Genomic DNA, 17,079 nt, shown 5'->3' with positions numbered 1-17,079 from the left:
ACACACACACACCCCCCACACCCAGCCACAAACACACACACACACACACACACACACACACACACACACACTGACTTGTTTCACTTACCCTAACCTTCACAACTACATGCCTGATAGATAGATAGCTCTTGTTTTATCTACTAGCTTAATATCTGATCAATTCAGTACAAGATCATATCAGTCTAATACTCTGTTTCCCCTCCAAAAACTGTTAAACAATAATAACAATAATAGTATTTTTAAGCAAAGAATAATTTGTTTTATTTCAGTTTTAACTTTTAATTCATGCTTGCATGTGCAGGTCCCTCTAAAAGTGAAACCAGAAACAGAACCGACAGAGAGAAGAGAGATCTGTGTTGAGACAGAGACGTCTCTAATAAAGTACGTTTTCTCCTGATCCGTCTGAAAAATGCCATTTTAATGTCAGGATGTTCGGAAGATCTGTGGCTTGTGGGAAAATGGATATTTATTTCGGTGACTATGGGGCAAAAGAACCATAAAATCTGTGATCACGTTCACTTCTCCCATTGGAGGGAATAGATGCAGACCAGTTGCTGGTCTCCTAGAGGGGGGGGGAGGTGGAGAAACCCGCATGACACGGTTAAAGGGAAATGATTGTAAGTGCACAGTCTCCTTTCTCAGATGTCTCTGCCATGGGTTAGTGTGTAATAGTAAATGGATTACACTTATATTGTGCTTTTCTAGTCTTATCGACCACTCAAAGCTCTTTACAATACATGCCGCATTCACCCATTCACCTATACGCACATTCATACATCACAGCCATCAGAGACAATTTGGGGTTCAGCATCTTGCCCAAGGACACCTTGCCATGTGGACAGGAGGGGCCAGGGATCAAAGCTCGCTTCTGATTAGTGGACGACCCGCTCTGCCTCCTGAGCCACAGTCCTGTGTATTCAGGTTGACGTCCCCACCAGGATATAAAAACACAAACGCAAACACACACACGCAGCATCCATCACCATCTGCACGTCACTTGGACCAGCAGCAATGAAAGGTCTCGTTTGTTTTTATTATTAAAATTTTCATATTTTATTCCAACAGTTAACTGTTCAATTACACTTTGTGTTTTATTAAGTGAAATGAAGGTCAAAGTCTCTTCACTAGCAGGAATAACATTCTGGCAGAGAAATGCTTTTATGTATAATTTTTTTATTTTAAAGTAGTCAAAATATGTGTGCTGTAAAATGCAGCGGCGGAAAATAACCACATGCAAATTTGTACTTTATTTACTTTACTTAAGTCATAAACCAAAATTGGACAAATTGAAATTTCGACTTGTTTTCTGCTAGAAGAAATATCATCGTCATGATTAATCATCATCTTTGGTCCATGAATGTCTGTGCAGAACGTCACAGTGGTTCATCTGATAGTTGTTGAGATTTCTCAGTGGGCAGCACAGCTGAGCACTCACCAACCACAGCGTGGCTAAAAGCTTAAGAATTAGAAAATAAAATATGACACGTCGTTATACAATAAATTAAACCACCCATTAATTAGAATGAGCTCCACCTTTCCCAGCTACATTATAAATTAATGCCTCGATAATAGTAATTCAGTATTATAATATAGATTATAACTCTGACGGACCATTTTCCCTGCACTTCCTTTACCTTTCTTTACACTTTGCTGTACTTTTGCTGGGTAATTTTGAATGCATGACTTCTGTTTGCAATAGACTAGGCTATATTTAATACAGTGGTGTTGCTATACTCTTACCTCTTGCACCACCGGTAGAATGAAAACTCCCCTCAGGGAGCTAAAACCCCAAATGAACAAGAACAGAAAGCAATGCTGAGTGTGTCATTGTCCTCAGTTTTCCAGGCCTGCATGCACACAGGCAAGCTACAGCACGGCTGATTAAGAGCTTCACCTCTATCAAAGAAACACAAGTACATATATAGTAGATACTATAACATGATAAGTTCTTTTAAGAAGATCATAATAACACTGTTATAGGTGTTATAGGTATGAAACCTTACACTGGCCAATAGAAATTCCGTGGAAAACTACTGAGAATACCAGAGACAAAGTAAAAGATATGTGAGTCTGTCCCTTGAGGAATATTTATAGAGTATTGCAGTGATTTTTCATCAGGGATTGAGAGACAGCCCTGTCTCCCAATTTGCTACAATCTTTCACCTGGTTATGCTCCCAAAAAAGAAAAGTTTATTTATTTACTTATTTACCTCCAAATTGCTTTTCAAAACTGCATGATGGCAGCAGGCTCCCAAAATGGGTCCCTCACTCCTGCCTGTGTCAGGTTGAAAAAGGAAATCATTAATATAGCATTAGAGTCTGGCTGTGAACTCATGACTGCCCTGGGCACACATAAGCATACATGTAGCACTGTTCTCTGCTGCCTCACTTTCCCCGAGGTTGAAATGTCATCCTTCACTGTCATTACATTTCTGCCCCCATTAACTATTGATTATCTCCACTTCAGCATTTCCAGACCTGATGTGGAAATGGCCCATGTGGCTCGCTACCCCATACTCCACTGATCGGGCAGAACAGAAGTGCCCACCTCCTGGTTTTTACAGTGAGGGGGGTGGGGGGTGGGGGTGGGGGGGTTGTGGCTGAAGTCAGAGGGGCAGGGGTAAAAAAGGGGTAAAGGACAGAGAGGAACAAGGAGTGACTAGACTGTGCCCTACCTGCCCATTAGCTGTATGCTTGAGTGGACATCTGGAGGTTAAGTCGTTCTTTTTCCGGACCTGTGAGAATTTTGCCACAGCCTGTGTTGAATATTTACTGTGAGGTTAGGCCAAGTTTGCTTCTGTTTTTCGGGGAGAGCGCAGGAGGGAAAAGTTTGTTTGGGCAGGAGCTTTGTGCACTCTGCCATCAACAAACTGCATCCACAACACCATGAACCAGCCTGTGCAGAGCTGTCTTTGTACACCTGCCAAAATCGCTATACATCTGTGTGCTGCAAACGTGTAATGGCTGCTGTTACTGCTCTCTATTGTTGTCTATATTTCAGCATCACTGCTGTTTAATGTTTTACATGTGCAGTCTGTGGAGGCACATTTTCTCTTCGGAGAAAAACCATTAAAATATGGAGAAAAGTATCTGATTGCTGTAAGTCTCACAGTATGCAGTGTCTAGTCTTTGGGTTTCTACAGGTCAGACAAAAACTTGGGAAAATGTTCCCTCAGTTTGTTTGTATTCAGTTTGCCCATATCTCAAGGATTTGCAACAATAAAATGTGAAATTCAAAAAATATCATATCGTAACAGGGGCTCAAATTCCTTATCCGCTGCATGGATACAAAGTCTACCAAACTTGTGTTTGTCTCGTATATGTATAAAAGTAGATGTCCATGTGTTGTTTGATTATAAAGCAGGTCTAGGTTCTATATTAATACTGTGAAAGTATCAAAGTGCTCAGTCCACAGAGAAATGCACACAGCCTGTGTTCACAAACTTGAGCCCACATGACATTTTAAAGAAAAAAGCTTAAATGCTGGTGGTCCTGATGTATATACAATTAAACTTAAAGCCGCTTCAGATTAAACAATGCATAAATCCTCAGAGCTGATGTTTGTATATAGGGGTAATAGACTTAAGCAAAAAGGCAAAAGATTTTCTACATTAACAAATTACAACAAAACAACCAAATCTTCATTCATAAAAAGTCCCATTTATTTCAAAGTCATTTCATCAGCAAATATAACAAATCTGCCTTGTTTAGGGGGGGTGGGGGGGTGGGGGGTCCTCACCAGAAACACATGAATAAATCATTCAGTACAATAATTGCTCAGCGTCCATTTCAGATGCTGAAAGTTGAAGCACTCCACTCATTTAGGTTGGAGAATAAACAAGAAACACGCCAGTGTACAGAAACAATAAATGAGTTAGTTAGGCCGGTCCCGCTCTACAGGATTACTGTGTAGAGTGAAATCCACTAGAATCCAATGTGGCTTTAGGATAATCCCATCAGAACTGCAACAGTGCAGCGCTACTACAGGACACCCAAGCCTGTTAGCACTGATGAGAGCCTATAGTGAAGGAAAAGGGGGGAAATATGACAGAAGAGTGGAGCAAAAATACTTTACATACTGACTTCTAATGTACAAGACAAACAATTTAACAGCCTGCTGCCAACAAAGCACCACGTCTTGAGATACTAGTTTGCATTCTCTAACAAAAACTGATTGTAAACTAGTTACACAGATAGAAAACTAAGTCAATATTTGCATCATGGAAAACACATCTCATGGTGTAAGTCTTCATATAAAGCTCTGTGACATGAATCCATTTGAAAAAATATATTTTTCTAGGATACTAATACAAGCCTGAGTTACCCACATTAATTGTTATGCATGTCCGTGAGATAATGCGCTGAGTTAATATTCACCTCCGCTGCCTGTTTAATTAATGAGGACATGTTTGCTTTGATACCACCATCCTTTCAGCATGTTTTTAATATCCTCCTGATTTATGGAAAACAAGTGCTACACTGGCAAAACTTACACACGTTGGTGTAAGCTATACCCTTAATGTTAAATTGACATATTTCAATAATGTCTTACCAGTCATTTACACTGGCTACGCTTTAAAAAGCAGACATCAATACGGAGCAAACTTCTGCCTATCTGATTTTTTGACGCCGGAGGTTGACATTTTTGCGGTGTAAGGGGATAAACCCTGTGTTAGGCTGGAAGCGGCTGCTGGGTGGACAGCCAGGACAGGGAGAGTTTTCATGCCAAGAAGACTGGAAACGGGGACGGCATAGTGTGGGTTTTGGATGGTTGGTAAGGTGGAAGGAGAGTGGACGTTAATGGTGGTTGGGGCTGGGGTGGTGGCCGCCAGGACGGCCATAGAGGTAGCAGCAGTGGAGGCAGTGGGAGCGGACTGAGAGAAGCTCATGTTGAAGTCAACTGGGGTCGCTGAGGAAGCAGCCTGCATGGTGTATTTAGCCATCTCTAAGCTGCAGGTCGTGACGTTCGGAGGAAGGGAAGGGAAGGGAAGGGAAGGGGAGGGGGAAGTTGAGACGGTGAGGGGTTAAAGAGAAGAGAGTGGAAAATGAAAAGGGGATGAACGGGTGAGACAAAGGAGAAGGGAGGTGAGAAAGAGGAGAAAACATAAGAATCAAAGAAGGAATGTGTTAAAAAGCAGAGACAATAAGGATTTTAATGCAGTCAAGAGAACGAAGCAGTGAGATGGAACAAATCCAGCCTCACCCTGAGCACAATAACTCTGCCCTCATACAATAGCTTGGTGTTTGGCTTTCTTATCATCAGGCTGTGATGTGAAGACCTGCTGGACGTGGCTGCCCTGCGTAATGTCTTACCTGGCGTTGATGAGGTACTGGGCCACGCTGATGCTGGCTGGTGAGCCTGTGATCGTGACTTGGCGCATGGCTGAGCCATCAGTGGCACTGGCAATTTTGATGTGAGCTCCAGAGACCTGACGAATCTCATTGATCTTACTGCCTTGTCTTCCAATTATGCAGCCAATAAACTAGAAGTGGAGAAACGTGAATAACAAGACAGTTCATGTTTCCATGTTTTTCAGGAATTATATTTTAAACCAGCATCTGGAAGCAAGATTTCTACAGTGGAAAAACCATATTCCTAGCATAGAAAACATCTGCATGATGCTTTATAGCCACATTACTAAAACAACATGTTGTAATTATAACATCTCATTGAATGCAAACTCATGATATTTTGAATATCGTCACTAGATCACTGACTTCACTAACTTATTATTGTGAAACCGTTTCCTGCTGAGAGTTAGATGTCAAGACTGATAGCACTCTCATGTCTGTAGGCTAAATCTGAAGCTACTACCAGCAGCCCATTAGCTTAGCTTTGCATTATCTCTCCTTCGTTTAATCTGTTTTTACACCTCAGTCTTTGTGTGGATTAAACAAATGTTATATTATGTTCAGCTAAGCTAACGGCTGCTGGCTCCACGATCACATTTACCATACAGACATAAGGGTGGTATCAATTTATGGCAGAGGTTAGGTTGTAGTATGTGTAATTCTATATGAATATAAAACATTTTTATCTAAGACATCTGTTTTGCTGACCTAGCATAGCTTAAACTATTCTTATATAAGGTTAATGTCTAACAGCTAATAGGCTGCTATAGAGCCTTAGAAACACTGAGGTTACATTAATATTTTTGTCTTTTTCAAGCTACAACAGGCTACTACTGGTAATGCTAGCACTACGATAATAGCCCCACAGTAATTTAAGTTAGAGACAAGGGATAAATTACTCTCTGTAGCTAAGAAGGCGCAACACTAGTGTCCATAAATTCCTCATTATAGCTGTCCTCCCAGAAAGTGCTAATGAAGTCAGTGGCATGAGGATTATCGGTGTGAGTTTTAGTGCTGGAGGAATACAAACAATGTGGCACTTACATCATTAGGTATTGCCAGCTCTTGTGAACTTGTGGGGGCAGATGCATCCAATCCTGCAAAGTAGGACAAGGAACGCTAACAACAGTATGGTGCTAATGGCTTCCACTTTCACTGCATGACAAGTTGCCCTACTTTGTCTAGTTTATAACTGTTATACAGCTAAATTAGGGACATGTTAATTACATATGGCAGAAAAATATTCCTTGTTACACACCTACATTGTATATATGTATCCTACACACATTCTATTCACATTACTGTAATTGGAAAAACTACTTTTTAAATAAAATGAACAGGTTTCATTAGTTTTATCACACCAGTCCAGCCAATGTAATCATAATGTAATGTTTCGTTCTTAGTTAGTTGTGGTAAAATATATGAGTAGATGGGGTGGTTGAGGTCAGGGATGGTCTGGCCAAGACGATGTTAGATTTGAAGGAGAAACGCTGCAGAGGTGAAGGATGGGGTCAAGAGATTAGGATCTGTTTTATTTTGGAAGAAGGGAACTGGGGCAAATGGAGCTGAGCTGAAATTTTGGGAGGATGTGAGAAATTGTGAAAAATGATTAAATATTTACTAAAGTGTAAATATTTTCTGTCATTTTTCACATTTCCCTCTCAGACGAGTCTCTTTTTCTTTTGTATTCCATCTTTTGTATCATACTGTCTGCTTTAATCTGTCACCTACTCTTTTGGATTATAAATATTTCAGTCACTAACTTTCAAGATTGTTGATAATAAACTAGTTTGTTGGCTTAACATCACTATTCTATTCATTATTCTTTTCTCTTTCATTTTATTGCAAATATCACTGCAAAATAGCAGATCTTTTTGGATATATGTACATCTATTTAGAGCCATCTTCTACAAATACCTGTGAGAAAGTCTGAAACAATGGAGACATCCTTGATTCTTTTTGTAGTGACAGGGATGTTTTGATGGTGTGATTCAAAAAGGAGTGAAGACAGAGGGATAGATGGACTTCCCTGGGGAGCCGTGGGTACGTACCAGGGAAGGTAGGGTTGCTCTGCCCAAGGGAAGGGAGGGGGATATGCTGCATAGCCAACTGGTGAAGCTTGGTCAACTGCAGGGTAGGAAGGAAGTTAGAGCTAACCAATCAAACTGGATTATTTCAGAGGAGCTGACAGCTACAATACAGAGCCAATGTGAAGTTCACAAACATCACAGATGGTGTCAGTGTGAAAGAGATTCATTTCCTTCAGAAAGGCATGCTGGCTTCTCAAGCTAGTCTTCTGAAAAATACAGTCACATCTCTCAGGCTACAAAGCTACAACTGATCATGAACTCTTACGATCTCAGATTTCATTTCAATCAACGCATGCTGCTACCGTGTGTTAGAGTTAGTAATGTCAACAGATTACTGAAGTTTCATCTTTGCAGAGTAGGGTACACAGAGGGCGTAGTGGTGGCTTGGAGGGAGTGGGCAGGAGTAGGTCAATAGGGCTGATGTCAGTCAATCAAATGATCATACTTACATCTTGATGCGCAAAAGCATACTGCCCTGGAATTGCAAATGCCTGGACAGAGTGAGAGAAGAGATGTGGTGATGTGATTGAGAGGTGCAGACATGTTGAAACACGTCACTTCAAATGTGAATTTATCACACACAGAGTGTGAAGAGCAACCTCAATGCAGTGACTGCATGTCTGAAAACCCACCCCTGCTCTCTTTTCCATAGCTCTGATGTGTATAGATTTGATGGAATTTTATCTAAATGTCATCTGCTGTTTTTCCCCCTCTTTGACCATAGCCAGAAATCCAATAACATAAACAGATGTCTGATAGGTCAGGACAGACTGTGCCAAATTCGGGACAGCGGCTAGCCAGCTCATGGAAAACATGAGCTTTAGTCACGACATCGTTCAGATTTCACACTGCAGGGGGATTATTAATGTAAATGACTGTTATTCATATCACTGGCACATTACAGCTTGGCTTGATACTCTTTTAATAACATCATTACCTCATCTTTCTGCTCACAGCATTACACAGATGTGTCCCTCTAGTGGTGTGACTCTGAGATCCCACCAAATAAGGAGCCTATTCAATTGTTATGTTTTTCAGAAAGAGGCTAAAATCAGAGCTAAATAGCCCCCATGTGTCTACTTACCTGTGCAGAGTGCTGCGGTGCTAATACTGCATGGGCTCCTGCAGGTATAGCCTTGGGACGGTAGGGAATAGTCGCTCCTTTTGGTGGAGACTACAGACACAGTCGTGCCAAGCAAAAAGGGAGAAAGAATTTATTCACTGCTACAGCTGAGAAAAGAACCTTTGCTATTTTATATGCCTTTTTATATCACTTGCACTATCTTTTTATATCCCATTCATTGTCAGTGAAACCTTGGACTAAAGAACCTCATGATACAACTGTGAATACACCGGAAAGTTTTTGACAATTTTCAAAGAAGTCAACTGGGCTTGCATCATAATTCACATTCCTTTTCTAACGTTAGTATTAGGATGCTAATATAAAGGAACTAATTTTACCTACATGTTCAAGTTTATATGAATCACTTTAAAAAAAATTATAGCATACTATACTTCAGTTTTTCCCTTCCAAGTGGTGCTTCTACAATTACAACGGGTAACTCAACTACACCTACAAAAATAGTAATTATGATTTTATTTAAAATAATATATCCACATATTAGTGGAAAATAAACAGCCAAATGGGATTGCAAACTGGTTATAATGCGGGATTGTTTGTTTATCCCCATAAAGAAATGTAATATATATGTATGGTATATATGTCCCGATATCAAGAGGGATGTTGCCATATATGTCACATATCAGGGGATATATTATTATCACATATATTCATCGTCTGGATATATTAAAGATATAAGTCTAGAACATATATGAAAAACCTATAGTAAAATTTGTATATGTACATATAGTATATTAAAACATATCTATATGATGAATATTTTTACCGTATAACATGTTGTGTCCATATATGTTTTATGTTATATTGAATTTATATATGCAAGGTTATAAAAACAAGATACATTCTATATACCTATGTAACTTACGTCTAAAACTGTAAGCATACATACATGAACATACATATTTGTATGGGTTAGACATACTGTCCATGTCAATATATGAAATTGTTCCAACTTCTAATAGGTTTCGTGTATATTTTTTACATTTATGTTTTTATTTTATATGCAAATAAGGGTTGACATAGGTTAGGTTAAAGTATTACCGCTCAGTATTGCTCAGGTTTAAAATATCCTAAATGTGCTACTGAACACCTTTAACCACAGCCTAAACAAATGTGGCATACTTGACACCTAAACAGAGCTGCTAAATGTGAAGATCATCTGCTGTCTGACAGTGCTTACCTCCAGCATGACAGAACAGATGTGTCTTACACACTGAGTGATGGCCTGTGGAGTGCCGGAGATTGTGACAGCCCTCTCTGTAGAGTCCGGCAGCATGTCTCCTGCCACCTGAACCTGAGCGCCTGTGGTCTTCACATCGCCAGACAGCAGAAGAAACAAAGGCTATTTATTGCTGAAAAGAGCGCACCATCACCCAAATTGAAATGCTGTTTCAAGCACCCGCAAATTACCCCAAACACATTTTGACATGCAGGGAGCAGCTGCAAGCCAAATAGCAATGTGTGCTCCAATATTTGAAGAGGTGCACACAAATATTGTCCATTCAGAACGGGTATTCAGCCTCCTCTGATCTTTACAGGCATAATCAGTGGGATTTTCATGAGCAGCAACCAAAAAAACACACACATTTAAAGGCGGCAAGGAATAAGAAAAGTTTGACTGGAGTGTTTGATACTTGAGGTGTCAGGGTCCTGAGGAGGAGCGTTTCTGTGCGTGTTTGGGTGCAGAAAAACAACTTCCTGATAGAAAATAAAAAAAGGAAAAGGACACTTACTTCTCTGATCTCTTTGATCTTTGAGCCTCCTTTGCCAATCAGTGAGCCACATTGGCTCCCTGGGAAAACCAGACGAAGTGTCACAGGTGGTTTGCTTGTCACGTTGCTGTTTGTCATTGCTGCAGTAATGTCCTGAGGGAGAATTCAAAAATATGTTGTTTTTTTGTTTTTTTTAAAGCACAGGGTGTAAAAACGTCAGCTTCATCTGACAAGTCTTTTTTGAGGAAAAGGTGCATTCACTGTCCTTCAGATTTCAGACAATGTCTTCAAAGGATCTCTATTAAATTCTTGTGTAAAACAATAGAGTTTTATTAATGATTTAAAGGACCCATATTGTATTTAGTGAGATGTACCTGTGTTGTTTGATTATACATCAGGTCTAGGCTCTATATTAATACTGTGAAAGTATCAAAGCCTCAGTCCACAGAGAAATGTACACAGTCTGTATTCAGAAACTGAGCCTTAAAACCAGCCGTCAGGACTTCTGTAACTTTGTGATGTCACAACAAAGCAGTCACCGCTCTCAACCACGCCCCAAGCCCTGCCCACATGGACCCACCATCCAACCTTAGACAATTTGGTTTCTCTGACTGTTTACGTGAAATTTTTATTAGATCACTCACAAACCAGTCAGCCAATAAGAGGAGAAACTGGGATCCTCTCTTCTGATTGGCTCATTGACCTGATGTTACTAGAGCTCAGAGAAGCCTGAGAGATGTAAAACTACATTGAGATGGTTTTTGGTCCTTAAAACCACAAATATATCTTCTTATGGATCAACACTTCAAATAAAACACAGTGTAAAATATTGGACCTTTAACGTTGCTGTGGAGTATCTTGCTTTTGTGTTTTGTTGTACCTCTTCAAACTTCTGTGCGATCATGGAGAAAGCTCTGAAGATGCCCTCTGTAGGTCCTGTGATGGTGACTATTCTCTCAGGAGACGATCCCTCTGATATGTTGATGCGAGCGCCACTCTGGAAACACACACCCACAATAACTCCAGCTTTGATTAGTTGTAATTGATCTGCCAGGGCACATTAAATTCTATATGATTCCACATTATGGATGTCAAAGTGAATTCTCACCTCCTCCCTCATTTTCTTTACCGTTTCTCCTTTCTGGAATCATGTAAGAAATGATAAAACAGGAGGCCTGATTAGTTTTATGAGAAGAAAAAAAATAGACAACCAGAAGAAAGGCAGAGTGAATAAATACATTTTGATGGATTGTAAAATAAATCTACCTTCCCAATTATGCTGCCAACTTCCTGTGAATGAAAAGATAACAATGCTTGAACACACAAGAGGCAACACACAAGATTTTCTCTTAACAGCTCTTCACATTTGGAGCAGGATGTAATCCTTTTAACAGCAACTGCATGCCATTACCAGACGATTAGGCTATTACTACAAATACCACATCTGTGAATTACCTTTCCATGCATTAGCAGTCTCAGCGTCAGTGTAACATTCAGGCTCCCATCTGAAGCCATTTCTTCCTTGTCTGACATCCTCTCTGTTCTCCGAGCTTTAAAGCAAACACTCTGCAAAAAGAAAGAAATCATCTTAGACAGTCCCCATGCATAATAACCCCCGCTCTGGTAGTTCAGGTGGTTCAGGAAATTATCTGTAAAGCTGAAGACATGTTCTCTGCAAGATCCAAGTGTGTTTTAATGAATTTTATTATAAAGTCAAACTCTCAAGAGTGGAAAGTATTGCACTTCAAAATTTTAAATAAACTTGCAACCTTATTTTTGTTATGCTAACTAGCCTGATCTTCTTCTGTGTTTTACAGTCAAACTGCTACAAATGTGAAATGTATTATTCACTGTGCTCAACAAGATTTTCCTGGGGAACAGCACCCAGACACTGCAAATGTTAAAGCTATCGTGTTAGCAGCATCATCATTGTTAAACCAGTCTGCAGCTGCAGCTGCAGCAGCAGCGGCAGCAGCAGTAAAAGAGATCTCTATTTGAAAATTGTTATGGATCATTACTTTAACTATGGAGAATGTAAAGTAACTGGAAAATACTACAAAGTTGGAACAGTTGCTTTTATGCTGCTATGAGGAGCCAATTTGTCTTTTTTTTTAAGAATTTATCAGGGGGCTGATGCTCTCTGAAGAGTTGTAGACCATAGTTGTTTGTCTTCTGATGGTGTGGTAGTGAGCGGGGGAAGATAAGCCTATCACTAGGTGCAATCTTCACATGGGACGGTGTCTTTAGTTCCGGCTAAATACAAGTTGTGTGACTCCCTCGGATTAGATAAGATACTAAGGAAGCCACTGGTGCCGTGGAGGCCTGAGGATCAAGTGATGTGTGTGTGACTGTCTCTTAATATAACAGCACACCACACAATGTCGGCTCTGTTGTGGCCGCGTATCCAATTGGTTGTATTTGCAGAACAAAAAAAAAAAAAGTGTAGGCAGCTTACTGCACCATAATAGACAGAGAAAACTATAGAGTTTAACTATAAAGGACCAAGGTCACCTTGTTTATTAGATCATCATGATTCTGATTATGCTTTTACCATTGATTACATTCATTAATACCAGGAATGATGAAGCTCAGTCTTTGAGAGCCACTTTACACAGAAAACAGATGAATGAATACACTCAATAAACTAAATGAAAAAATATCATTTAACCAGGGGTTGCCCGGATTATGTAGCAGCTGAGTAGCTGGTCACGTTGGCTTCATGCAAATGCTAGATTTACTTGCTGAAACCTTGGTGATTTCAAAGGGGAGGAGGGAACATGGCGACACGCTATTGGCGAGTGTGTATGAGGTGTTTCCAGTTAATCCAGAGTTTAATTCAATCCTACTCCAGGGTTTTAACACTATGACATATTTTTTTCAAACAATAGTTCAACATTGTGGGAAATCACACTTATCTGCTTCCTGATGGAGAGTTAGGTAGAGAGATACTACTCTCATGTGTATATGCTAAATATGAAGCTAAAGAGAGCCGGTTAGTTTATCTTAGTATAAAGGCTGGAGACAGGGGGAGAAGCTGACACTACTCTGAACAAAGTTAAACTACAAAATTGTAACATCTTATAACATTTTACTCTCAGCAAGAAAACGAACAAGCTATTTCCTCAAAGGCTGAGCTCCATCTTTAATACATGACCTTTGACCCTCCCACAGACCCCAGCTTAGATACTCACACAAATCAATAAATACAAAACTCTCTGCCGCCATCCCACACCTAAAAAAAGGTAAAAGACCAAAAATGAGTGAGTTTGCCTCCAGCATGCTAACTCTGATAACAACACAATTGTCAGTAGTCGTCGAATGACATGTGGCAGCATCAGTGTGATCATGGGCAAATAAAACATGGCTTTCCCTCAGCTGAGTTTACAATAAGATATTGTTCTAGCACATTCCAGTGTTGATAATACCAGACTGAGCTGAAGGACTTAATCCAAACAATATTGTGAATAAGTGGAGGGTGTCTCTCTGCTAACAAGACCCACAGCTATTCTCCTTCTCCGTGTATCATTATAAAGTTACAGTGAGTACATCAAATAAACAGCAACATCTCTGTCTAATCCTATAGGCCAGGATTTGTTTAGTTAATGCTAAGACCCTTTTGACCCATTTCTGTCACCTCTAGCATGTCAGCGCCCACTCAAGACTTCCGAACAAAACACTGGTGCACAACAGCACCCACAGAGTGCACATGATAAAACAGATAATCTACAGGAACCCAGCTCCCACAGCAGTGACAGGCAGGAACGTGTTTCAGACAATGAAAAAAAAACGGAGCATTAATCCTTGAGGGAACGGGAGAACAATGTCTAAGTGGATTACTTGAGGAGTTTCGTTTGAAAATATATTCAAATTTGAGGGGAACACAAAGAATTTTTTAACACCAAAGATTATTGTATTGTACATTATCATATAGAATAGTGCTTTAGGAAAAATGCTCTTTAAAAGACATGAATTCAAAAAGAAATTCCATATATTTCATGCCAGATATTTTACCTTCAACATAATGATAGATTTTAATTGCTTCTTGATTATCTAAACTGTTGTTCTATGTCTAACTATTTATTCTATTCTATTTATAACTATTTGTGAGCCACCACATGTTAGACTATAAGCATGGGGCCTTGCAGCATGGCATTCCTCCCTCAACACAAGGGTTACAGTATTGGAGATACATCACATGTCTGGTTTAATGCAATATTAATTCTAGCCCGACCGATCTCTGAATTTATGAGCACAGCAAAGTGCGTTTACAACACAGCAGAAAAACAAGCAGCTCAAATTAATTTAACCTAATGGGTGTCAGGAGTAATGTATTAAAACAAAGCCTCACCTAGTTCAGCTCCCTTTAAATGAACAAAGCAAAACAAGAAAGCTGTATTAAAAGTTACACTTGAACTTCCTGTCTGGCTAAACCCCAACATTACTATAGTCCTGCAGCAACACTCTTAACAGAAACTGACCAGTCTGACCCTTCTCTCTCTTAGTGAAGGGCCTATAATGCATGATAAGTATAACGTACTGACCTTATAAAGAGAATACTTGCTCCTTTTCTTTATTTCTGATATCTCCAAAATGAACAGCCTTTTACTTTGTGGTCCGTCTTCAATGTTTGCCCCCTTTGTTAGTTATCCACGGAGTGGACAGATGGCTCCCTGTGCCCTCAGACTGGCTGGAGCGGAGGCTGGCTTTGCTATTAGTCCCTCAGCTTAGCCCAAGATAAGCCCCTACGCAGGGCAAGTGAACCCGCATCTCTTGCCTAATTCTCCCTGTCACAGCCACCAAAGAGGTGTTCCTCCGCACGGAGATCCACAAGCTGGAGAGGCCTGAGGGCAGGGCAGAGAGGCTCTTTGCCTGGACACTGTCCAGCATAGATAGAGCAAGCTACAGTTACAGCCACCACCACAACAACAAAAAAAACGCGAAGGTCTAGCCTTTTGCAGTCATCAGAAATACACACAGAGACACTGAAGGGAAGCTTTGTTAACCAATGTTGCTCTGTGACTAACAACTCTGCATGACTGCTGTGTTCTTCATTAGATTTTCAGAGAGCTTCCTGCCTGCACAGGGCCGGATTTTCTCTAAAAATAAATCTCCCTGTATGAAATCGGTGCTTTGTACAAGGAACCCGACTAATTGAGGGCTGGGAAGGACAATGTGGCGTTTGAGTTATTTAGTGATGTTAAACACAATGTCTTCATGGGGTGCTTCTCCCCCCGTCACTGCCTCGGCCCTCCCCCACACCAAGCCCTTCTGCCCTCGTAATGAGGCCATACTGGATACAATACAGCCCTTCTGCACTGAAAAATGTATTCGGCTGAGCTTCGAAATTGTGAAGGAAATGAATCAGTGAAGCATAAGTGGCATATTTAATTACTATTCAGTGCGTTGCACGGAGACAATGATGGCTGCTGTCAGCCTCATGGCTGTCTATCAGACATCTAAGCAGGCCACATTATATTCACTTCTCAACTAGGATTTCAATACAACTTCCAAGTTGTATTTCTGTGATTTAAAGGGCTGGATGTCTTCATGAAAGCAGACAGATGAAGATAATCCCTTTAAGTGTGGGTATTCTTCATGTTTTAAGGGACTTTTTCGGGGGTTAAGCCTAGGTCATGTTAGGATTTGAGGTTAGGGAATGAAGGTCAATAAAAGTTCAGAAAAGTATTATAAAACTTGTACAACAGTGTGATTTTCTGTGTCCGAATTGCAAACAGACTCAGAACTACAACAAAGCCGTCAGAGTTGTCAGTGACACGGTGTCTGACCCGGTACTCTCCTTTCAGAGCTCATGAGGTGATCATGCATTTTATACAAATCACTTGTGACTAATTTTCTCCCCTTCATGTACCTTGTGTGTCAGTGAGGTTAAAGAGTCAGGGATTACATGTAATGGGATTAGTGTGAAGTGATTACCTGTTGGTGTAATCGATTACTGTTACTGAAAGCAGGGTACATTTCAAATTAGGAACATCCTGAAAAATGAAAAGAAACTGAGTCATTGTTGCACTACATTTTTAGCAAAATTCAAAGAATGTAGAAGGATAAATGTGATACACTCATGGTTATTTCATCATTATCTGTCTTTGGCTTTAATAACACAGCAGGTCTAGCAGCTTGACATAAAGTAATCATTACACTGGAATAATGTGAACTAATCAATATTTTTTAATAAGATTTTGAACACCAGCCGTCCTAATTAACTCCTTTATGCACATTGTGTGTCAATGAGGATAAAATGTGGACTATATGTGGTGGGGTTACTGTGATGTGATTACTAAGACATTTGATAAAATCAGTTAAAGCAGTATAAATGTCAATGCAACAATGCAATCATGCTAAAGGGCTGTGAAGGATAAATATAATGTTCATGTGTTTCTTTCATCAACATTTGTGCTTAACTTTATGTCTATCAGACATCTGGAGACACCAGATACATTTACTTCTCCGGGTTTCAATACAATCCCTGTTATTCTTTGATTAAAGGAATCAAATGTGAATTAATGAATTACTGATAAATAAAATGTCAGTCTTCAGGTTTAAGACCAAGAGCAGCTGTTAAAGACTGAATAAATTCAACATACCTTAGAAACTAATGAATAATCATATTTTAAAATGCTTAAAATCACAACAATAAATCAACAAATCAATACATGTTAAATACTATATACTGCACAGCATTAAATATGTTTATTAAATATTATTGTATTTCTGTGACACGTTTATAAGTATTAAATGTTTGTGAGACATATATTTATCAGAATAT

The 17,079-nt window shown here is 39.8% G+C and overlaps 1 protein-coding gene across 3 annotated transcripts; it reads right to left on the bottom strand.

The window, feature by feature from the left end:
• Positions 1-3,640: 3,640 nt before the first annotated feature.
• LOC111669536 (poly(rC)-binding protein 3) lies at positions 3,641-15,412 on the bottom strand. 3 transcript variants are annotated; one of them, XM_023425886.2, is made up of 13 exons: positions 14,837-15,412; positions 11,751-11,861; positions 11,562-11,585; positions 11,404-11,436; positions 11,176-11,292; positions 10,317-10,448; positions 9,764-9,892; positions 8,527-8,616; positions 7,892-7,933; positions 7,404-7,479; positions 6,397-6,449; positions 5,314-5,483; positions 3,641-4,950 (listed from the first exon to the last, which is right to left on the bottom strand). In XM_023425886.2, exons 2-13 carry the CDS (start codon positions 11,826-11,828, stop codon positions 4,590-4,592), a joined length of 1,305 nt encoding a protein of 434 aa, XP_023281654.1. In that variant the 5' UTR covers positions 11,829-11,861; positions 14,837-15,412; the 3' UTR covers positions 3,641-4,589. The 3 variants fall into 3 exon arrangements, with proteins under 3 accessions (XP_023281654.1, XP_023281656.1, XP_023281655.1); XM_023425888.2 differs by having other exon boundaries at positions 3,641-4,018; positions 14,837-15,411; XM_023425887.2 differs by lacking the exon at positions 14,837-15,412 and adding an exon at positions 13,487-13,523.
• Positions 15,413-17,079: the final 1,667 nt, after the last annotated feature.

The sequence above is a fragment of the Seriola lalandi genome, unplaced genomic scaffold (assembly GCF_002814215.2).
Source record: "Seriola lalandi dorsalis isolate HSWRI2012SDOR001 ecotype SW California unplaced genomic scaffold, Sedor1 jcf7180002054795, whole genome shotgun sequence".
Lineage (NCBI taxonomy): Eukaryota > Metazoa > Chordata > Actinopteri > Carangiformes > Carangidae > Seriola > Seriola lalandi.
The sequence above is the reverse complement of the archived record's forward strand: the minus strand, read 5'-3'. Positions and strand labels throughout refer to the sequence as shown.